General features: G+C 39.3%; 1 protein-coding gene across 1 annotated transcript in view; it reads right to left on the bottom strand.

Moving 5' to 3' along the window:
• LOC147674072 (cysteine-rich venom protein tigrin-like) overlaps positions 1-25,188 on the bottom strand; it is a 457,335-nt gene that overhangs the window by 229,158 nt on the left and 202,989 nt on the right. Inside the window, exons 5-8 of the mRNA XM_086946456.1 lie at positions 18,228-18,325; positions 8,972-8,995; positions 5,953-6,045; positions 4,162-4,263 (exon numbers count right to left, since the gene is read on the bottom strand). Of these exons, the coding sequence (XP_086802582.1) occupies positions 4,162-4,263; positions 5,953-6,045; positions 8,972-8,995; positions 18,228-18,325 (317 nt within the window). The remainder of the gene's footprint in view (positions 1-4,161; positions 4,264-5,952; positions 6,046-8,971; positions 8,996-18,227; positions 18,326-25,188) is intronic.

The raw sequence follows: 25,188 nt of genomic DNA, 5'->3' as shown, positions 1-25,188 counted from the left end.
AGCAGTCCAATTACATGACGGATAAAAGGTATAATATGTAGGAACGCAGTAAAGATAAATGGTCAAGGGCAGTTGTGTTTTCCACTCCTGCAACATAAAGTGATCGATAAGAATCTGATAATTAGGTGTATCGGCGACTAAGACAGCAGGCCGAGTCTCTTTTACTCAACGGCTCCGTCATGGAACGAAGAAACGCCCTTTTTCTCGAAAAAGGAATATATTTTACTTGCAGGACAGTTGTAAATTTTCCGGGAAAGTACATTAGCCTGGAATATTATAACATATATGTTTTTTTTTAAAAAGTTCGAAATCAATAAAAAGCGTATTTTTTAGGTCATATGACCAAGCTTTTCATTATTAAAATAACAAAAGTAAAATGAACCAATAAAAAGTTTTATTAACAAGTCACATGACCTGTTATGCTTACGTTACGCGCTGCGCGCCGCGCCCCGGATCACTTCCGGGTGCGCTAATGCGGCGTGTCATATAACGCATTACGCGACAACGTAGGTCAAGAATATAGTCAAAATGTCTCCACCAACCAGCGTTCGGAACACAACCCCTTTCAGCAGTCCAAAGGGTTCTGTAAAATGACAACAGAGGGGACAGGCAACAAGAACCATCAGTCAAAGAGGGGAGGGCAAGTTCTTCTCTACCGGGTCATGTTGGGGCGCTACCGGAACTGATCGAATTGGTAGTCTACAGTATTTCTGGATGTTTCAGACTAAAGCTGGCGTCAGCATGAGAGCACTACCATCTCGTAGGTCCGTCGTGGCCATTCCACGAGCAAACATGGCAGCCGCTCCCCACCAGAAGCCTGCGGGAGTCGGGGGCCCCCAAGACTTTTGTAGAATCTTCACGGCTGAGGGGACGCTTTCGAGAATGAGACCCAAGCCCTATCAGGGAAGCGTCCGAGTTCCAAGGTGTCCCAGGGCCATTTTAGTGGACCACGTCCAAATCTGAAGAGCCGGCCGCCATTTTGAGAGTCCTGTGGCAGTCGCTTATCGTTGCATCGCAAGAGCGGGAGCAACTCAACTACATGGTGAGCGAGACGCTGTAGTCGCAAGAGCGGGCGGTAAACAGCTGAATGGCGGAAGAGGCACAGTGTAGCAAAAGCGGGCGGAATGGCAACTAAAACGGTAAAGGGGCGCCCCACTACAGCGTGTCTTCAGGTCAAACGGATTGTGGGACAAGGTCCAGAATAGAAGAGTCATCAAAAGGCAAAAAGTTCCGCCGGACCCCGGGAGCCGGCCGCCTATGTCGGGGACGATCTCAGGCTAAACCGGTGCTATAAGACTTGGGTAGGGGGTCAGAGCCAAGCGTCTTCTCCGAGTCCGTGCCATCACACCGCCCCTCGGGGGCCTCCGTCAAGGGGTTTAGGGAGGTACCATATCACATTGTTTTCAAATGCACTCAGGTCCACAAACGACACTCACTTACTTTGAGAATAGTGATGCTGCAGTAGGTGGAAATAAGCTTCAGACAGTGTTACAAGCGCGGCTCAGAACTCTGAACTATGGCACCCAACATCCAGAACTTATGCCATTTGAGAATGGCAGTGACATTGAAGCAACTCAGGGACCAAAACCATTAACGTACTTTCACGTATGAAAATCTTACTTGGGGAGGGGGCAGGAGCGAAGCGCCCCCTCCCAGTCCGCGCCACCACACCGTATGTTGAAAATCTGAAGCCATCGTTCTACAAACTCACCAATCTTGGATGGAAAAATCTAGAAAAATGTACAAATTGAAAACCAGTTTTGGTCTGCATAGCATCAGTAGCAACGCTTGCTATCAGAGTGCATGAGTTTCATGCTCGATCGATTGAGCTAGCCGGATCGGGCAATAAAAAGTATAAAATAGTTATGTAAATAGTTATTTAATAAAATGTTTTACCCTGTTTCTTTGCTGGTGTGTTGTATATATTTTTAATATTTGCATAGGGTTTGTCGTTATTTTGGGCGGGGTGGGTGACGGAGCCGAACTGTCTTCCAGCCCTCATGGTGTGGAGCTCAGTTCATCTCACTATTTTCGTATTTCTCATGAAGGGTTGTTCCTAATATTTCTATTTTAGCGAGGTCAAAAAGAGATCCAATTAGTGGCCTACTGATTTTGCTCGATTAATTTTATTTTTTTACACGATTTTTCACGATTTTTCACTATCTGCAAAGACTAAACAGAGTATTGCGACTTTGTGCTTGTTTGTAAATAGAGAATGAACCAAAGAGAATCAATTGTAAAACAGTAAATGCTTGGATAACAATCAATCAAATGGAGAGACAAGCAGGCATGACGGATTACAACAGGGGTAAAGGCCTGCGTTAACTACTCTTCACTATCTGCAAAGAGAGAGTACTACTAAGAGAAAAGAGGGGAGGGGGGCAGCGTTCAAAGCACATCAGCGTGCATAAACACGAAAAAGTTTTTACCTATCACGTACTTGACATTTTACAGCTTTTGATATTTGCTATTAAAAAAACAATGAAATTCACTGAAAAAACCATAGGTTATAAGCCATATATAGTTAGGAATTTGCATTTACAAAACCTTGAAAATTCACTGAAAAAACCATTGGTTATAGACCATATATAGTTAGGGATTAGCCTTTTCAAAACCTTATTTTACTCACACAAAACCATTGAAATTTCATATATAGTTAGTTCCACTAACTATATATCGCGCACCCGCAATCCACTGCTGCTGATGTCACATATTACATCATTCATGACATGGTTAGTGACATCACTGATGACATCACTGATGACATCTCAAATGACATCACTGATGACATCTCAAATGACATCACTGATGACATCTCAAATGACATCACTGATAAAATCACTGATAACATCTCATTTGACATGACTGATCACATCACTGATGATATCATTCATGTGATAATACCATGAACCTCTTCAGACTCTAATATAACCTTAGATACAATCAGTGTAAACAGACAGTCACAGAATGTCACTCATCCATGGAGTTACTCACACACCTAGTCAGTTATGCAAAAAATCAATCACACCTCCATTTTCTCAACTATACAGTTATACACACCTTACTTATTCAAACATATACTAACACATATTTACTTTACTCTCTTATACAATCCCTGATACATGTTCACAATGATCCATACAGCCACTCACACATTCACTGGCTCTTATGCACAGTTATTTATATATGTCAACTCTCACATGTACTGTGTTTTACATATGTACTTACTTTGACATGTAGCACTGAGATATCCATTCACTCACTAATACACTCATGCACAGTCAACCGCCCATACAGCTGTTTTCACATGCACTTTTGAACCCATACATATAGTGAATCAACTACTCACACATCTATGTACAGAGTCACACACCTCCCAGCCACCCATACACACACACTCAGTTTCCCATACAAATACTTGGACAACCAATGAATAACCCATACAGTTACTCATATAGCTACTGATCAACATATGCAGCAGTTTGTAGAACAACAGATATAATGATGCACAAATTAAAACAGTTTAGTCACTAACCCATGCACTCAGTGAGACACATTTAATCACTCACTCATACAGTCAGTCATGCACCTACTAAATCCTTCATCCAGACACTTATACATCCACTCATTCTTCAATATGTAAGACATATTTTAACTTTACAGAAACATACAGTCACTGGATGTTGTCATCAGTGATGTCATCAGTGATGTCATTTGAGATGTCATCAGTGATGTCATCAGTGATGTCACTAACCATGTCATGAATGATGTAATATGTGACATCATCAGCAGTGGATTGCGGGTGCGCGATATATAGTTAGTGGAACTAACTATATATGAAATTTCAATGGTTTTGTGTAAGTAAAATAAGGTTTTGAAAAGGCTAATCCCTAACTATATATGGTCTATAACCAATGGTTTTTTCAGTGAATTTTCAAGGTTTTGTAAATGCAAATTCCTAACTATATATGGCCTATAACCTATGGTTTTTTCAGTGAATATATATATATATATATATATACATACATGTATATATATAGGTATATATATAAAATATATATATATATAATCCATATATGTACATGCGCACATGTAATAATATGTGTTAGTTTCACCCGATGTGAGTAATATCACTTAGAAATGACATGAGAATCTACTTACTGCAGTGCCCACATTTCACTCTGCACCACTCCGGCTGTATAATGGCACAGTTTGTTTGATGCATTTGCGTGCAGAGTGTCTGGTTTGAGTTCTCGCAGGCCTCTGTAACAAATGTTGAGTACATTTAATCAACCTTCTATACACTAGAAAGAATGCATAATTGAAGCATGCAGTCAGGTTGTAAATGTGGCATACTGTGTGATATAAAAGCAACATACTTAAGCAAAGACCCATAACACTTTGGAGAGAAAAGGTATTCAGCAAAATATTTACAACAATTGCTTCGAAATTATTATTATTATTATTTTTTATGTCAGGTTTACAGGACAAAAATGCGGGGTGAAAGCTTGGGAAAGGAACAACTAGCAAACAAATCTTTTAGGGTGGTAGGTGTGTTGTGCTAAAGTAAGGTGAAATGCAAATTGGAAAGTGACAAGAAAGGAGTCAGAAAACAAAATGTGAAAACAGAAAGTAGGAAAGTTTAGGGTTGGGACTCAGAGACGTTTTAAGGCATGGGCAAAGTGGGCTCTGGCCCAGGTCTCATCTTTTCAGGGGGCCCCCCTGATAGAGCCAACTCTGTTCTGCAGAGAGTCTTGTCCAGGTGACCTTGAATATTTCTTAAACAGTTTTCCTTTAATTTATTTTTAATGTGGGTGATGTGTGAGAGTCTATTATAGACTTTTTGCAGAGAAATGTTGTTTATGTTTTATGCAAAATTCAATAAAAACCGTATATTTTAGATCAAACAGGACCTCTCATATGAGAAACGGCAGAGTGTCGCAAGGATTATTTTCAGTGATTTTAGTGAGATGCCGTTGTGTTACAATATTGTCTCTATCCCTGGATATTTGATGTAATCACATTTAGAATTTGGACCAGTGTGCCGGATCACTGTCGGTGCCCTAGCCAAAGAGGGCATGAAAGAACTGAAATTGGATCATAAATTCAACGCTGTTCCTTACAGAAGCCCCCAAAATATGTTCAGTCCAGGGCCACCAAAATCCTTCTGATGTCCCTGAGTTGGGTAAAATGAGAATACGGATAACCTGCCTCATAAATAAATGTAACTAAAAAAAACAGCTACTCTACATTAATTGTAATTCAAACTAAGTTTTTTAACTTTACTGAAATACATTTGAGAAATGTAAGTGATCAAGGATGAAACTGGTGACCATTCGAATAGTCTTACAAGTAAATACCTGTTGATGCACAAGTAAAATGCTGTGGTGATAACAGAGGATATTTTTACTGGAAGACGCCATTAGTTATTGACAACGAATGCAATGTAATCACCGGATGTTAAAGAACAATTACGTGCATGGTATCAAGACTCTTCTTAATAACGATGCTGGCAAATCGACATGTAATATGTTTCTGAATTATGGAAATTTTGTGCAGACTGAATATTTCCGAACGCAAACAAGTGTAGATTACTAAGGGCAAAATACTTTGGTTTTCGGCTCATCCAGGAAGTAATTGTTGTGAAAGTAGTTAAGACTTAAGCAGCTGAAGATGATCTTAAATGGGGTGGTGTTTTTTTTTTTAATGCTGACATTGAAAATTGCTGCTGTTGCCAAAAGGGCACCTTCAGAGGCCAACGATTAGAAGGGACAATGTTTAAAAACCTCCATGGCCTCCCTAAATGTAGCATGGGGCATTGTCTTCACTGTGCAGGGTGGGATACATTGCAATGCAAATAATCCAGTATGAGAAGATGAGTGTGTCTTTAAAACCTTGACAACAAATGTATTAATTTATTAGGAGCCGAAACTCATATTCATTAGTGTTTACCTGAACAGTCGGCGTAATCCCACCCTTCAGCACAGGCACATGTACAGGTCTTGATATTTAGGGCTCCGCAGTTCTTGCATTTCAAAGGACAGGCTTGAAAAAGCAGAATTAGATTTATTAACATTTTCCACATTGTAATGTAAGTGAATTTGATCATAGTGCATCTCAAAATTTCTCGAAATAATAAAAACATTATGTAATAAGATTCAAGAGGATTACATTATTACCCACCACCAGCCTGTGGGGCCATAATCTGTATAATTTGGTAACATATTGCATGTGGTGTGCAGTTTCAGATTTTGTGAAGTGGTATTTCAGCTGTTTCGAGATTTGTGTTTTCTCGGAGGTTGTTATTTTTTTTTATTTGTCTATCTATTTATTTAGTGAGTTATTTTGTTTGTAAAGCACACGAGTAGCCACAAGCTTCTTAGTGCTGATTGACCTAAAACAGTAATCCGACGACAACATAACTTGGACTTTTCCCTTACCCCACACACATCCACATCTTCACCTGAGTGTGGAAAGACAGCTGTTTCGGGTGAGCCTGAGGTTCTGAGGGGCAAGGGATTACAGAGCTGAGCAGCCTGGATATTTCATGCTCTGATCGAATTAATGCTCTTCTAAATAGCTGAAGTTGCAGATACTGTATTCATTCATTCATCTGATAACTTTATTTCGGTGGGAGACCATAAAAGTGCAGTTAAAATACATACAAGGCACGTGAGATTAAAACAATAAATAGCAAGCAGTCAATAAAAAAAGATTAGACTCAAAAGTTATCAAAGGACAACAGTATAAAATTCATACTCAATCACGGATTTATAGGAAAGTTTGCCTTCTGCGCCACATACCGAATAGGAAGCGGGATACGGCGAAAACAATGGGGGGGGTATCAGAAATTAAGACATCTTTTCAAGTTCCCGCAGATGCTACGTTGCCACAACAAAAAGTCCCAGTGAGGGACTCTAAAGTCCCAGTGAGGGACTCTGAGCGTGGTAAATGTTTCCTTGTTGGTGGAGAGGCAAAATACATATTTGAACGAAGAATACTGAAGCTTTGTATCAAGGTCTATTTTAACCGCTTCGATGCTCATGACGAGCTCAGCTCGTCATGAGACACGGTTGAGCTGTGCTCATGACGAGCTGAGCTCGTCAGGAACAATGGGAATAATTCATAGTCAGCATAGGAGGGGACATTTGTGCACTGAGATTGTATGTAACTGCACAGATTTAATCCTTCATTTGATAGTTTACCCATTTAATGACCATAAAGCAGAATTATGTGTGGCATTTATGTGCTGTTAAGAGTTTGTTCCTAAAGTTGCTACATTAGTCACATCAGCCTACAGGACCCTCACAAAGGAGTAGTCCATGTCTTAACTCAACCACCAGTCTCCTGGCTCTGAAGTGAACAAAGGTCGTACTTTGCCATCCCACAACAGAGCACACAAACACAACTTGATGGTTATGAAGGCATCCATTGTAGGAGGTTGTTCCCACAACAGACTCACATCCAATATTTAGACAGAAAGTTTGTACCCATACAATTTTCAACACCAACCCAATATTTGACCTTCAAGCTGTGTGGCTTTCAGATTCCTCACAAAGTGTCTTAGCTACTCAATATAAACCAATGACAGATACCTGAACCAAGGGATCACTTTGAATTAAAATGTGAATGTGATACACAGGGAAGTCCAATAAGGGTGAAGGAGGCTACAGAGTCAAGCGGATTCACATCTCCTCAATGATATAGTTCATCAGGAGTTCAGAACTGTTATGTATAGGTCTGCTATCTTCGTGTGCATTTTTTCCATGACCTGAAGTCACAAGAACTCCATCACAATTTTACTTTTGTTTTCTACCCGTAAGGGGGAGCAGCTATCCAGAAGAAGGTCTCCTTGAATGCCATTTTCAGCCTCTCACTGATGAATTGCTTTGAGGCTTGGATGCATTGGAAAGGCTTGCTGCACTGGGTGGGTATAACGGGGACATGCGGTTCAGCCAAACAGCTGATTATGGGCAGGCCAAAGTGATTGACATATGGTGATCTTCTCTCATAAAGGCACAGTTGGACTGCAGGCGGAGATAACATGGTGCTCAATGGGTTTGTCCACAGTAGCTAAGAAGCAAAGTTGTAACTATTTTCATAGCGTGCTGGCATGTCTTTTGTATCTTTGATTGTGACTGGGTATCCAAATGTAGGTTTACCTACTCACACTAATATGAGACTCAAGCTACAGCTTGCTAATAAATACAAGAGTAGCAGGGGTTCTGACAATCCTCAAGATTGTTTAGTCAGTTCAATGTGTGCTGCTGACATCTGCTCTGATGTACAGTTCACAAGTTCAAATGAAAGAAAAGCTAACTCAGACGTTCATCCTTCGCGGACACTAAACAGAATTTTACTAAATTGGGTAATAGCAGTACCTCTCATTTACAGCATTTAAGAGACAACGAGACTGCTGTATGAAGCACTAGATAAAAACAGTATTATTCTCTACATAGCACCTCATTAGCCATGTGGCCCAATGGCTATGTAAGAGGTGGCATGACTGATTTAAATTTGGTTAGTCCTTTTTTTTGCACTGGCGCAGTTGGAAAGTTGGTTGGATTCAATCGTCAGCAGCTAAGAAAGCAAAGTCATAAGTATTGTAAACAAAGTCTTGACAGCATCTTTCTTCTGTTGGCCACTATTCTAATTTTTCGTCTTCAAATATACCCTTTTTGGGGATTTGCAACAGAGATTCCTTGCGTTATACAACTACTGTCTTTTTTATTTCACCTATTTATAGCATAAAGGGGTGAATCATCTGCAACTTTACTTTTCTTCCAGAAATACCAAAATGTATTCCTAATAGCCACTCCTTTAACAAAAATACCTTTTCCCCAAATGGGCTGACCTGAAATCTGCATCCTTTTCCTCAATATGTACGAATGTGTTCAAACATCTTCACATTGTGATTGAGCTCTTTTACTACTGTTGCTATTAACATTTTAAATGAATAATTCGTTCTTACCGCAGTTTTGATCATGACACTTAACTGTGGGGGAGAAGAAGGCAAAAAAAAATCATTGATTAAGAAAATCCCTTATAAAGGTATTAAAAATGAGTTGTTTTTTACATACACATGCAAAACAATTTGTGCACTGATACACTAATATATCAAAAAGATACCAGCCTGAAATTATTTGGATAATCAGTAGTTAATGGACAGAGTATCGTAATGTGTTAGTTTTGACTAATCACCATTAAAATGTCTTACAGAATTATGGGCAACCAATATAGTGATAAGAGGGCCAATATCAAGGCCACCATTAAAAAGGGAAATGATCTTCATTGAGGATAATTGTATGTACATTTATCTTGCATGGACATTCAGAAAATTTGGCATGGATCTGGCCATCTTGCAGATAGTGTGGACAGTTCCGTTTTAATTTGTTTAAATTTTTTGGGTCAATCCCATTTTCAAATGGGTCAAATACGGGTCAACTTTCTTAGTCTTGAATAGCCAAGACCTGAGACAAACAAATGGCCAAACATTCAATAAAAGCAGTACAGCAAACATTTGTTCTTCAAAGAAGGGAACAATGATGAACATGTAAAATTGGGAATGAGTGAATAGCTAAAAGTCTGTTTTAAAACACATGCTTTATTTTCCCTTTCATGAGATAATAATACATATTTATATTCTTGGTGCACTACTGAGAAAGGCTACCAATCATTGCCTCACATACATTTCAAGAATTGATTCAAGAAATTTCCAAGTATGTGTCCACAGCCTAAAGGCCCTATGGCCTTACCTTTATTATTTTATGGTGAACAAACACTAAAGACACATTTTGTTTCCAATATCATCTGTAGTTTTATTTATTAAAAACAGATTTCTGTGTTTTTTACAATTGTACATTAAAGCAGGACATTTAACCAGTCTAACTGGACCATATGCTTTGCATGAGTTATGCAGACCTCCATCAGAGACCTTGTTTAATCAATAATCAAAACATTTCTTTGACGTGAGGATCCAAGACTGTTCAGAAGTAATTGATTCAATAGGTTTCTTCCGAATTAATAACCACACACATTTCATATTAGCTCAAGAAATCATTAGCAATAATCCATGCAATTTTGGGAATATTATACTGAGTTAAGCCAGGAAGTCATAAGTGGGTAGAAATCAAATAACAATTTACAAAACAGTAGAAGCCCCAATTCTCAAGACTCAAAGTGCATGTGTGGTCAACAGTTACTTACAACAGAATGGATAAAATAGCAAGTGAATCCAGTAGTGCAATCTGATGATTTAAAGTTACCAAACTACAGCTCAAACAAAAACACTGTTAGATCAATGAAATAAAATTTAGAGAAGTGTAGGTCATTGTTGCAGGACTCTAATGCTATTGGTATTAACAAGTGATCATGAAAAGGAACTCATTCGGAAATCTGGTTTTATTGAATACAATAGATATCTGTGCATTATCATGCTTGCCTGGCGCTGAGAGATGTAGATAGAGCTCAAGGGCTTGTTCCGTTGGCTTATAGACTCAACTGAGAAAAAGGTTTAAAAAGGAAACCGACAAGAAGTGGGGTCAACAGCTTTATTTGGTAGTTTAGGTAACATCTATGCAGGTGTGTACGGAAAAGTGACGGGATTAAGACGTCTTCTTAAGTGGGCAAACAAACAAAGGTGGGTACCTTCTTATGAAGAAAAAGCAAAGTTTAAGCACCATCTTGAAGTGTAGTGAACTGAACATCACAAAAAAAATGCTAGTGAATGTAAAAGGCTATCTCCACATAGAACGCCTTGTCAGACCTTACTTGGTTGAATTAGTAACAAAGAAAAAAGGAACATTGGTTCAAATTAAAACACCATGCATTTAAGTAAGACAAACAAGGATGCACAAGAATAAATAAATCAATGATATGGGGATATAGTTCACATAACAGACAGTATTACAAAAACAATCTATTTTAATACAGTCATTTATGCAAACTGTTTGGGAACTGTTCAATTGTTTTATCTGGAATGGTAGTCTCTGGAAAATACATTTCTGATTGTCTTTGTTAGGTAGATTGATGAGTCGCACAATAATGTGCACTTCAATTGGCAAATGCTGTGGCCAGATCCAAGTGTCTTATGATTATTGACTTCTCATTTGCAGTCCTGAGATTGCTTTTGTGCTCACTAATTCTGTTTTTAATTTCAAGTTCCATTTTGATATTAGACAAGTCCTATACTTCATAAATCATTGTCATAAATGTTTTTATTTTTTAGTTAGAGTTGACATGGAATTCTATTGCATCATATTCTGGGACAGCCTTTTACATTGGCTAGGGTTTTGATTTCTCTACCTGATGTCCGGATCGCTGAACTTAAATGATGGAACTCAAACTTTCCTTATTCTTCATGTGATTGTACACACATTTGTTTCTTTGCAATCATAACAAGGGGTCTCGATTTCACCACTTTTCCCTACAAATCAGCATTGATACAGTCTCATGGGTCACATAAAGCCATTGACATCGCGCCTCTTGCTGGTTTCCCCCAGCATTTAAATGTTTTGAACAGCTGCATCCATAAGGGGCCAGCAAAACAAGTATTGGAGCTCTAGTCACAACTTTGCTCAGCACTGGGTAAGCGCAATAACTCAATGATATTTATTGGATTCTATAACATGAGGTTGCCTAGTCAGTTTCTTTTCACAAATTACTCATGGATCCTCATAGAGTTAGCCTCCTGCAACAATGGCCCTCTGCATGTTTTTAATTTTATTTAATTGATTCCTCTAATCACGCAGTTTTTTGGTTTCAGCTGTAGTGTGGTCCAAGTTTAATATTCAATTGCATTGCAGAAATTATTGGACATTATGCCTTTATTATCCATTCAATTTTAAGTGACGGTTGATCCTCCATCAGGCTTCAGAACATCTCCAGAATCACGCTTTCAAAAGTTTTTTCGATTTTGTATTTAATTTCTACCCACTTGACAACATGATTGACTATTTAACTTATATGATGTTCCCATAATCTAATGCATAATTGCCTATGTTTTTTCAGATAGTATAAAATGTATATTGTTATTATATCTGAGAAACATTTATTGCATCAATTACTTCTGAACAATCTTGAAGCCTTACATCGTAGATATGTTTTGACTGTTGATTAAATAAGGTCATTGATAAAGGACTCATAAGGCCTGAAATATATTGGGGCCATCTAGACAAGTTAAATGTCTGGATTACATGTAAAATATGTACACACAAAAAACAGAATTTCTTTTATAAATAAAAAAACGATGATATTGAAATCATAATTTATCTATAATCTTTGTTTAACAGTAAACATAAGTCGTTTAGGCTGTGCACTGGGACACATTGCTGTAAATTCCAGAATCTCTTCTTCAAATTGAGAATGTAATGTCATTTTGAGTAGTTGTATGTGTTCGACACTACCATTGTGGGAGCATCTCGTAGGCCAAATACATTTGACATTTGAACAGCTAGTGTTACCAAGAGGCACCCTTAAGTGATGCTTCTATGTTACAGAGTAGAGATGTGGTAGGTTAATTCTCATAGGAGAACAAATAAATGAGTCTATGATATAATGGATGTGAACTTACATGGGCTATGTCTTTATTTGTTAAACAAACTTGTATTCCTAGAGGGTGAAGCTCTTGTTAGTTGTCAAACTGAGCCTTGTTGCAAAATGACCCCTTTTTAGGTGATTACCCCCAGTTTTTTATTTTTGGTTGGCACTCGCCTGCTGGTAATTTTGAACTCTAACACTGTGTTAGACCTGGCTTTAATTGCAGGGTCACCCCAAGATTTTTGTCTCTTGATGCTAAACCCATTTGTGTTGGCATTAGGACCTTGTGCACTATTCTGAAGCTAGCCAGTGCTAATGTGCCTGTGCTCTCTCCCTAAAACATGGTATAATTAGCGTATACCTGATTGGTACATTTAATTTACATAAAGGCCTGTATTAAATGTTAGTACATCTACCCTACCCACGGCCTGTAGTTTAAATGCTACTAGTAGCCGTCAGCACTCATTGTGCCACCCATTAAAGTAGCTTTTTAAAGCACGTTCTCGGTTTGTAGTGCAGTTTTAAACTGTAATTTCGACCTGGAAAAATAAACCTTTTTCCAGACCCAAACCTTGCTTTTTAATACCTATAAGTCACTTCTAGGGTAGGCTCAAAAGGCTCACAGGGCAGGATGCAGTGTATTTAAAAAGTAGGACATGTGTGTTCAAGTTTTACCTCTTCTCACAGTGAAAAACTCTAAAGTCTTTTTTCACTGTAACACGGCATAGCTGTCCCATTAACTAACCATGGGTTGCCTTATTACATTTAATAAATGGTAACTATGGATTGGGAGCCCCTAGAGAAATGCTGTTTAAACTCAAATGAATTGTGATTGACAACCCTATTTAATAGTAAAGTCAGATTTGAAGTGACAATTCTGAAAATGCCACTTGTTCTTCTACTAACCACTTGTGCCTTCTGCCTGTGTCCAGTGTCACAAAACTGTGAATGGCTCTGCTGTTGGCGTTTGTGCATTCCTCCCAGACAGTGGCATAAAGGGTTCTAGGTTTGGGCAGTATGGGGCATCCTGCCAGTATGGCTGGAGGAGGAGCTGTTCCCTGCCGTGCCTACACTTCAAAGGGCTTTGCCTCCATCACACACAAAGGAATCTGACTCCAGGCCTGACTGCCTTTTGTCATCCCAGACTTCTTGTTGCCTTGATAGGGGAAGAGAAGAACTTTCCAGAACCACATGTGAGGGTAGGTCAGGGTGTTCCATTTACATCAGACCCACGCTCTATTATGGTTGGCCTGAACTTCTTAATTTCTCCCAGTCTGACATAATCAGATGACCATGAGTAACGCTTTTACTTTTAGGTGCTATTTTTACCTTAATCGTTGAAATTGTATACCTCTGGTTCTATCGATAGGATGTTTGTTGTTTTGGTGTAACTTTATGTATTTCAATTTACTCTATTTTTCTAAATTGATTTGGGATTTTGCTTGTGCTGTGTTTTCTCTTCATTACTGTTTGTGTGCTGTACAAATACTTAACACTTTGCCTCTAAGTTAAGCCTGATTGATTTAGAGCCAAGCTACCAGAGGATTAAGTACAGGTTCATTTAGTAACTTTTTTGGTTCACCCTGACAAGGGTTGTGGTCTTTCCTTGAGTAGGCCTTCCACTCCCCTCAAACATTAACCCAATTTCTTAGGCGCGTTGACACTGATATTCAGTGCTCAGTGTATGTGCTATGACCCCTAAAACAAAGTTGAAATTGGCTTAAAACCCCATTTGGCATATTTCATTTTATTATGACGTAAAAGCTACACTTATGGCATGTAAAATGAAATGTCACTTATGCGCTAAAGCACTATATTGCACCATCCCGTTTGTCCCTGAAATCATGACACAGACCTATACTGAGTACTGGCCGCCTGCAGCATGCAAGCTCTCATGCTTGCAGGCTGACAGGTAAAAATAAAAAATTTACTTACCTAAAATCCTGTTTATAAGCATTAAATAACTCAGCCCTATATTACCTTATTGCCTATCAGGTAAGGAGCATAGTGCCTAGAAGTAGTGCATGCCTAATTTAACATTAGCATGTACCTACAGTGAATAAATCACCACAAAGCTATTTTCAAATTCTATTTAAGGAGATTAAATCACTACTGCATTATCAGTAGGCAAAAGCTACATGAAAATTCCAATGACTTTTCCTAAGTGTTTTTAAAAATCAATCTCATTGGTAAATTTAGATTTTCTTTTTAACTACTTATGAAATATGACTTTTGGAAAAGTTAGATTTACTTGCCTGAGCCACCATACTTAGTCTTAGCCTGTAAACCCCCCACACTCACCTAGCTTTCAAAGCACAAGTATAGGGTGGCTGAAGATTTTGGCCATCTTGGATTTATCCAGAAACATTGCATTTTGGGTCTGTTTGCTGTAAGGCAAATGAACTGCTGAAGATGTGGGTAGGCCAGGGTCTGGGAGCATTTACTGCATTGGTCAGAGAGGGACTAGGAGTGTTCTAGGGTGTCTCCCACTCATAGGCTAGTGAACCCTACACACCAGATCCTCACCCAGCCTTCCTCATAACACTTCTGGACTTGAGAACGGATACTAGACAGACTGAACCAGCTACACATAGAATCTGTGACCTGTGAGATGGGCCTAATGAGGTTGGACAAAAGAATCACCTTCCGCCTCCTCACCCACGCACACAAAGCCCTACACGACCAAGGCCCGAGCTACCTCAACAGCCGAGTCAACTTCTACGCTCCCAAACGCCACCTCCGATCAGCCAACCACGCCCTCGCCGCCGTCCCCCGCATCCGAAGAGCGACTACAGGAGGAAGGTCCTTCTCCTACCTGGCCGCCAAGACCTGGAACTCCCTCCCGACCGACCTGCGCCTGACCCAAGACCACCTCTCCTTCAGGAAGAAGCTGAAGACCTGGCTGTTCGAGCAGTAGCGGCACCCCCCCCCCCCGCGCCTTGAGACCCTACGGGTATGTAGCGCGCTTTATAAGTGTCACTGATTGATTGATTGATTGATTGACGCCCTTCAACTTGAAATCCAAGGACAAAGATAGCTCCAATTATCGTGAGGCTGCACCCCTGGATGGCTTCATGAACATTTAAAAGCTGAAGAGAACAGTCCTATGATGAATCCCAGTGGACCCGTAGCAACTGGACTGGGACTAGAATTTGCTGTTGGACTCTGCCTGACACTCTGAAAGCCTTAAAGTACATGATGTGAGGTTCTGGGAGCCTTGAAAGTGTACTCCTTTGGTTGTTTGATCACAAGAAGAAAGTTTGTAAATGTTTGAAATCTTTTCCTCTAGAGCGTCAGCAGGACCCCCAGAAAAAAGCATCTGATCCGCAGTTTCACCGCGACAGATTGGATTGCAGCAGAGGAAGAGATCTCCACACCTCCAAATAAATAACTAAGTCCCAGTCCAAGTTGGGACTTGAAAAACATTAATCGAGAAATAACAAAATCTCAAGAGCACCAGCGGGGAAGACAGCCTTTGTTTTACAGTCTTTTCCATGCAGTGCTTTTACCACTGAGCCTTTAACACACAGGTAAGGGCCATGAAGCAATGTGTACCTTTAAGACACAAGTAAGTATTTTTTTCAAATAACATAATTTTTAAATTTTGTTTTTAAATATTACGTCCGGGGTGTGGTAAAGGGAGGTAAGTGTAATGTTAGGGTTTAGTGGTGGATAGTGGTAAATAGAGGGAAGGTTCATTTTAGTGTTATGAGGTGGTTAATGGTAAAGGGAGGCAAGGGTAATTTTATGGTTTCCGATGCTTAGTGGTAAAGGGAGGTGAGGGTCATTTTAGGGTTTAGGGGCGAGTAGTGGATACATATAAATGTGGGTGGGGGACCCCCTCAAAAATATAAATTATTTAAAATTGAGAAAATAGAATTTATATATACTCACTTTACAAATACTTACCATGTGTGGTAAAGGCCTGCATGGTAATTGAATGTTTTGTAAAGTCATACATTCCCACCAGCGGGACCCAACTGCTTTAAAAAAATCCATTTAAGAAAGTGACAAATTCCCTTTCTGAAGTGAGACTTTGAACCCCTTGCACCTTGGTCCCAGTCTTCCATGACTATTGATATACATGGGACACTTTTATCTTCTAGCTGCTTTTTTGCTTCAATTCTTTAAAAATGTATAGCTCTGATTCACCTTATTCATTTTGTGTCATCTTGGTCTTATTTTACTCAAAACTATTTTCTATTTATAGTACTGACTTCTTCTGCTTCTTATGCACTGCTTAAATACTTGAGTCACATTACGAGGGATTGATCACAGGTTTACTTTATGTAATTTATGTGAAATCTAGCAGGCTGTGGCCATATAGTTTGATGTTGACACTTGTCCACCCCAAATAATAATTTACTTTCCTGCAAATATGATGTGTTCTAAATTCCAATCACTAGTAATGACCACCTTTTATGTGTGTTTGATAGAATAAGGAATGTACAGCTATATATGTTTCTACAAGGATTTCAAGTGGTATGAACTGGGAAGTACCAAATAACAATTTATCCTGAATGAGAAGGTACTCTAATTGCAGGAGAGGTGGATGCAGATACATTAAAAGGTAAAAGTGCAGTTTACACAAGCAGTTGTCTATGTCATTACATGATGGCGCAGAGGACCAATTAACAAATTCTGATTGTCTTTTAAGGCTAATGCCATGGCTTTGTTCATTCCAGGTCACTACCATGCAGAACCTCCTGTGCACCCATATCTAAGCTGTTGCAGGCTTTCACATAATAATGTTGTTGATCTGGGGCCTGATGTAAGGAACTGTCATGACTACATGAGTCTACAGGTAACCCTATGAATACAGGGATTTATAATTCTGATTTAGACATTGGAATCACAACAACAAGAAGAGCTATCTGGAAAGCCAGTTCAAAAGCAGTGTGTCATTACTCACACTTAAAATGTCTTTACCCATAGAGCAGTGTTCATCACTTTGGCCTGAAAATGAATCCTTAATTTCCTGTTGACATCCAAAGCATCATCTTTCATGTTCAGAATTTCATTTTGACACAATAATATGATTACCACATGGAAGAGAGAGTAGCATTATAGTCATTGATGATACCCATTACGTAGAGATCATCTAAAGATGACGACTGATAGGTAGTGGGTCAGACCAAGGCTGCAATGTAGGAAGGGGTGAGGAGCAATAATAGTGACAGTGAGCAAAGAGAAGGTGGGGAGGGTGGTCAAAGAACAAAGACTTGCAGCAAACCAGCAAAAATACATTTGAAAAGTCAGGAAGGGACATAGTGGTGCATGGACTAGGAGAAGATGTCTTTGGTGTTGGAAAGAGGTTGCATGGGGACCTCGGACGATCCATCTTTTCTACTCAATAATGCAGAACACCGTCAAACATGTTAAAACCAAAGCAGAATACTGATGACATAGGGCCCCATCACACTGAGGGCTATCAGTGGACTTGCCCAACTCACTGAAATGTTTCCCATGGCGACATTACTCTACATTTCTGATGAGATAAAGTTAAACAAGCTAAAAAGTTTAAAGACGCAAAGAGATTGTCTATATACATTACTACAGGATAACGCAACAGGGTCCACAAACAAGAAAGAAGAAAGCATGCTGACTTAGTGGATTTAAAACACTACAATTGTGCATAATGAAACCATTTTTCAGAATAATGACTGTGTTATAAATTGCAAGTTCCTTACTGCATAGTCCACGTTCACACCAGCCATGCCCCGAATCACATTTAGAGCATGGTTCTCCTGGGATATAGGGTTGCATCGGTTTCAAACCTTTGTTGCCACTGTACCAAAGCAAAACATAAAAATGAGTCTATCTGTAGGATACTGTCTGCAGGAGTAACCCTGGATTGTTACTTGGTGTACCAGATCGCACAAGCACTGTGCTTAGAGCAATGAAATCACACCCAATTACAACAGAAACATTTAACTTCATTTTCCTGGCTAACTCACACTTTAGGGTGAACATTTCTATTTATAAGTGGTGAATTAGAAATTAAAAAAACAGAAAAAACAGTAATCAATTCTGAAGAGAGTAAGCTTCCTTGGCTGATTATGGTGGCTTCATAACTGTAGCAATGACTTACAAATATGGCTTCAAATGGATTAACTTCAGTTTCACAGTTTACACAATATTTTGTTTGTTTTTGGAACTAGAGTTTATTTTCATATTTTTGTCATTCTTTCAGTTTTGAGGAAAGCATGTGTGAGTGGAACAGTTTAGAGCCTGGAGACCATGCATGACATCCTTAGTTACTTCTAAATTGTTTATTCAATTAAATAGAACTTTTACTCTTAATGTTTGAGTTAAAACAGTTCTCTAGTACTAAAACAGGAATACAATACTCCAAGTAACTTGTGGGGGTTGCAGAGCATCTGTATCCTTGCTACGAGGCTGAGAGAGGGCATAAATGTATGATTTTGTTGGGTACAATTATGCAGGAGCAAATGGATTTACAACTGTTATGACTACCTAGCAGGCGTAAATGCAGCCAGATTTCAGTCGTAAATGAACATTTACATGCAAAAATGACTTTGTGAAACAGTTTGAATATCTGTAATATATTTACACAATCAGAACAGGGACCTCAGTAAACCCATAATCCTATTATAATGAGGTGTTATCTAACAGGAAGTGTCGGCCTGTTTAACATTCCCCTTAGATGACTGCTTTTCCAAAGTGTAGTGTCCTACCCAGCCCGGGTACTCGCCAGTGACTACAACACACACAGAGAACTGTAATATATGTCTTTTTTCTGCAGCGTGTAAGCAAGTACTCAATGTTCTAAACATTCATTAACTCATTACCTTCCAACTCTTATGTCACAGGTCTAGGGACTCCATCAGGATCCAAAAGAGTTCTGTTATTCATAATTTACAGGACACTAAACTAAGCTTATACATGCAACAGAAAAATGTCTAGCAGGCACTGGCTCAAGCAGGAAGACAGAAGTGTCAGACCTATATCAGTATGTCACTTTCATTAGACTTAGCCAGAAAATACATGGGACAGCTCCATTTGCTGCAAGATGAAAAAATACATAGCCTCACATTCAACCATTCAGAGTGTCCAAGGTTCACTTAAATATTGTCACACATATTTTCTTAGACTAAGGGCCTCATTACTATGTCGCGGAATAGGGCCAGACTGACCTCTGGTTGGCGGTTCAGACTGTAGAATTAGGATGTGACCGCACATGGTGCAGTTGCATACTCCCATTTCTCTATGGGAGATTGTGCTTTAGTCGGTTACAGGCCGCAGCACAAGCTCCCATAAGTAAATGGGAGTCTATGTTAATCCCTGCACTGCGTAGCAGGCACAACACGGTGCCTGCCACCCGGTGCAGGGAGTGACAAGGGGCACCATATGTGCCTCTCAGGCCCACAATCAGGGGGCGCTCTTGCAAGAGGGCCCTGCTAGGGGCCCCCAAAGTCACTTTCCAATAGACTTTACATGTCCAAAAGCCCGACTTGAAAAGCCTGTGGGAAACCGATATCGTAATCCCGACGGCAAAAACGCCATCCTTAAGGGATTACATGCCACTTCCAACTGGATTGACCGGCCATTTTCAATTCCGACTGCTGTATTCGTAATACAGGAGTCAGAATTGAAACCGAAAATGACGGTTTAGAAAGCCTCCGACCGTAGGTCAGAGGCTTTCCAACCGACATTCAAATCAGCGCCAAAATGTTCTACTTCACTTTTTGTCGAAATAAACAACGAAATAATTCATGTGGATTCTTGACTAAATGCTTCTTAATTCAATGGGCGTCAGTGGTATATGCTCAGGGCATTAACAGTGGTTAACAGCACCCACCAGTGAGATAATTCAGGCATTCTGATTGGCCAAGCCGGTATCAGCATTCCATACAGGGCTTCTTTGCTTTCCAGCTGGGTTTACTCTCCATTAAATTACTACACATACCTACATACAAAGTGCTAACAGTTTTTAAACCTCTAACAGCAATCCTTTGTGGAACTGTGAACACCCTTTTGAAGCCAAGGATTGACTTATGTTACTGTTTAATCAAACTAATTTTGTTTAATCAGCGTTAGAAACTTGACCATAAAATTGGAATAGTGATACTCACAATAGTTTTACTATAACACAAGACATTTCAATGAGTTTGATTCTTTTAAGAAAACTGTGAATTGTAAGGTTGGTATTGAAAAAAACATAATATTAACCTTTCTTTTGTATTTATTTTCCTCCCCGGCAAATGTGCTGCAAGGTGCCTTCCCACTGTGTGTTCCATGGACACATCTAGTTTATTAGATGGATGAGTTACAAAAGTCATTGGGATCATTGGCAGACTACTTTGAGGAGTTGTAAGGCTTGAGATGTGGGGTGACAACAAGATAACCCCTTACCATTGACCACTGGACCCTCTCAGGTTCTGAGTTACAGGTTCCCTCACCAAGAAAGGCAGACAAATCACACGTATGAAAGATTTTCAGTGGGAGGGACAAGACATTCAAAACACAGAAACATATTGCAGAAAACTATCTGGCAGCAAATCCCATTTAGAAGTGTTGTTGGAGGATAAGGAGTTTAGTCTCATTCCTAAAGGTAAAATATGATGGGTATTATCTAACAATGGGGGGAAAGACTTTTGCAGACGGGGATAGTCTAAACTGCTGAGTAAGCAGGAGTCTTTTTTTTTAGATGACTAATTTCTGGTAGGAAGTTGGCTGACACCGAATGCATCATTTTATGTACTGTACAAGCCAGCAACAGCTACTCTTTACTGTGGCTGTTAGTTCATTTGATTGTACTCGTCATTCTAAGAAATGGGCAATGAAGTGCATGACCTGCTCTACACACTGCATACAATAGCTGTATATGTGTATGTGCTAAAGGACTGCATCACTATTGCATGATGTACTACGGGGGGAGTGGCACTTTGCAACCGTCACTGTATCTTACACTGCATATGGACTGTCAAGTGCAATGGCAGATATTTCACCAGGGTTCCCAATCTCAGGGCGGCTGCTTCCCTAAAAGACATGGCCAATTTTGGTGGGCAAAACTATGCTTGTTTAAACAATAACTATACATGAGGCCTTAGTAGAGAGGACACAAGCATCACGATGGCAAGCTGGAAATTCCATCATAGATCTTTTAAAAAAGATCCTTACGATTTATAAGAAAAGATGATCACTCAATCATTGTGTTATACCTTAACCTTTAGAATTATTTTAAGAATAGGCTAAGCTGACGAACTAGACAACAGTGTTGTAACTTTTTATGTCTTAACTCTTTATGACTTTTAAATTACTCATTTTATAAATGATAAACTATTTTTGTATTATTATTGTATGTAAATTGAATTGGGTTGTTTTATTATGAAATGTTGTTGATCAAATCTTTTATGGCAATAGAACGCCGAAATAAAGAAATAAAAAAATGAAAGAATTAAAGGCTGTTGCTTTTGTAACCTATCATTACTTCACTACAGCTAAGAGCAGTTTTTGTAACTACCAGTCAGTTGTCAGCATTGCCCTTTATATCTGGCATTCTTTTTAACAGATAATATGCTTTTTATCAGACTCTGGAGGAATAAATTAACCAATAAAAATACATTCTCCTGTGAAATAGGTTGGAATCGCCTTCTCACTTGCCTGAATAGGTAGGGTATTGATTTGTACTTCTGTCAATAATAAAGGTTAATGAAAATCATCAAATTATTTTCACCGGAAAGTGTGCATGATGAAATATATGTGTAGCATAGTGTTTTGTATTTTTGCTGCAAGCAAATAGCAAGCTTTCAAGTCTGTTCTGCTGGTGGGTTACTAACTTGCAGATATGTCTGTGGAACCAGATGCACAAAAGCAAACCATTCATGTGGAGCTCAATGCTACTTTCTGAGAGTTTCATAAAATAGAATGTTAGGCTTGCCTTTTGTTTTTAATAGTGAAGGTGTGTTATGCAGGTTGACATTTAGCAAGCATTACTTTAAAGTACAGTAGACAACCATTCCGCCATGCCGATTTCAAAATATTGGAATGTGTTTGGTGTACAACAAAACACCCCTCTACTTCACCCGCTGATCACTGGTACATCGGTTTTGGAAATTCAACGCAAATTCCAAGTGCCAGATGATGACACTCAGGGAGCAATCACAGATGTTTGTCTGAAATTACCCCAATGACCTCAAGATCAATGGAAATCCAACGGCAACGACTGCAAAATCATAATTTATATCTGCAATAAAGAGAAGTGGTTTGCCTAAAAAAGAGCTAGCTATCAAACGTGTGTGCAGACTTCTATATAGCGTTTCCCTGTTTGTGTGCAATCTCACCAAGAAAAGCAAAAGGCTCTAGTCCAGTCTGTGAATCACCCAATCTATTGAGGGAGTGGGACTCCAATCTCAGGGGGCCTCTAGTGCAAACGTTTCATACTTGGTGTTTAAGGTACATGAATATTGAGAACAAAAATTATTTGATCAAAATATTAACATAACATGGAGGATATGTGGTCTGTAAATCTGTAAAGTCCTGGAAACAAAAGTAGTACTTACCTTATTTTATGGAGCTTTAGTTCTTTCGACCTGGATACAATTCATATAAAAGAGCTCACATCTTCATTCATTGCTTTCCCATTGTAAAATACGGCTGAAAGTATCCTTGATATCATTAATCGTTCTTTGCTCAGCAGCAATGTTAAATTACTTTTGGGACTGTTCAATAGCAAAAAAAGACTCTTTTTGATTTACAATGAGGTAAATAACCATCACAACTTTTGTACTGGGCTGAACTTGGCATCAGTTAATAAAATAATTAGGGAAAACAATTTACTGCTATCTGCAGATCTCATAAAATTGCCACGATTGGAGTGGAAGAGGTTAATTAGACAGACTCTCTGGAGTAATGCAAGAGCTGCAGACTTGTTGACATTACAGAAACATCCATATGCTTATTATATAATGGAGTCATACTCTAAAACACAACAAGCATATTTAGCCTCAAATTTGAATCCAGGAGGCAAGGTAACATACATGAGGATTTCTTTCCTGTTGACACCAATAGCTCAAATTGAGGGGTCGTAGAACACTAACTGCTTACTCTTAAAGGCCTTCCACTTGTGTAACGAAGGAGTCAATGGAACACTTAATTTGGTTATGTCCTGGTTTACTTGACATACAAAAGAAATAGCTAAAAAATGAATTCCATTTAATTAATTGTATATCTGTCAAAGAGGCTGTTGCCATCTGTTTTTCTACAACAGATTGTCAATTTATTGGGAAATTAACAAACTTTTTAGATTATGCTTATTGTCGTCTTCAGGAAATGTGATTGAAATACTGTTCTTATGAAATATTTGTGTATATATTAATTACTTTTTAATATATTTAACAAAATGTATTATTATTATGAATATTTTAATATATTTTATATAATAAAGAAATTATTGTAACCTAAAAAAACACATTCTTTTTCAAATGTAACACATTTAAAAAAAGCATGTAAGCAATAATGTAATAATTGTATCTATGAAATAACTAGCAAATAGATATAATGCACTCTAAAATTAAATGATAGAATACATTATTAGAATACATTTATTAAAAATAATTTTAAACTAAAGTTGTAACAAGCAATGTATATTAGAGAGGGGTTTTGGAAATGAAGATGGCGGAGTGAGTCAGCCAGTGTGGATGCCGCTCACTGAGCCTTCCCATCTGCTGAGCTGCCTCTCGCACTCACGCTAATGTTAAGCCCAGTAATGAATTGGCAGTGAAATCGGGGGGTATTCAAAATCCCCCCCCCCCCCCCAGACAGCATCCCGGCTTTCTACGCCTGCTTACCTCGTGACTGTAGAGGGGTTGGCAGCTTCACCGCGGTACAGCGATACGGCATAAGGACACACAGCGGCTGAACAGTGAGACGTCTCTGCAACAGGCATCAAACGGCGTGCCACTTGCTGATAACATCGATGTAGCGATTCGGCTCAGCTGCTACATGTAGCTTGGTGTTTGTGCTCAGGGCAGTATTCTTGACGCATATTGGGCTGAGGATCACCTGCACCTCTGCGTCTGCTCTCCAAGATATACGTCGAGATTCATCAAGTACTGGTCAGTGGACATCTCTATTGCCCCGTGTTGTAGCTATGCCCCCCCACGTACATCATTCCAGAAGGGGAGGGGGCACATTGGAGACAATTTGGCAATAAATGGCGGAAATCCAATCTCTGAGGAAGGCGTCACAGGTGGGCATGAGGGTCAGGAGGCTGCAATAGACCCTGAATCTTGTTCTACTGTTGGGTGACCTATCCTGAGACTACTTTGCTCTGGCAGGGCTGGGGAGGTACTCCGGTCCTGTGGCTCAGTTAACCGTATCACTGGGCAAGAGATGGCTGAAGACCTTATGGCAGCAGTACCGGATGGTCTGGATAGCAGGAGTTACTAGCCGTTGTCAATATGGATTTGAAGAGGAATGACCCCCCCCCTGTCAAGTCAATGGCAAATCCTAATGATCGTAATGGTCCTGTGTCTCAAGACAAGAGAAATATCATTGGTGAAGACGGGAGTCATTTAAAAAGTAGTGCCAGTGACTACTCCCTAATGTGGTGATTATGCAAATACCCCAGGAGCAGGCTGACCTGTATCGCGTGTCTCTCATGAGGGAAATGACAATAAAGGTACA

Source organism: Lissotriton vulgaris, chromosome 12 (genome assembly GCF_964263255.1).
Source record: "Lissotriton vulgaris chromosome 12, aLisVul1.2, whole genome shotgun sequence".
NCBI classification, from domain to species: Eukaryota; Metazoa; Chordata; class Amphibia; order Caudata; family Salamandridae; genus Lissotriton; species Lissotriton vulgaris.
This window is presented reverse-complemented; position numbering and strand designations above follow the sequence as displayed.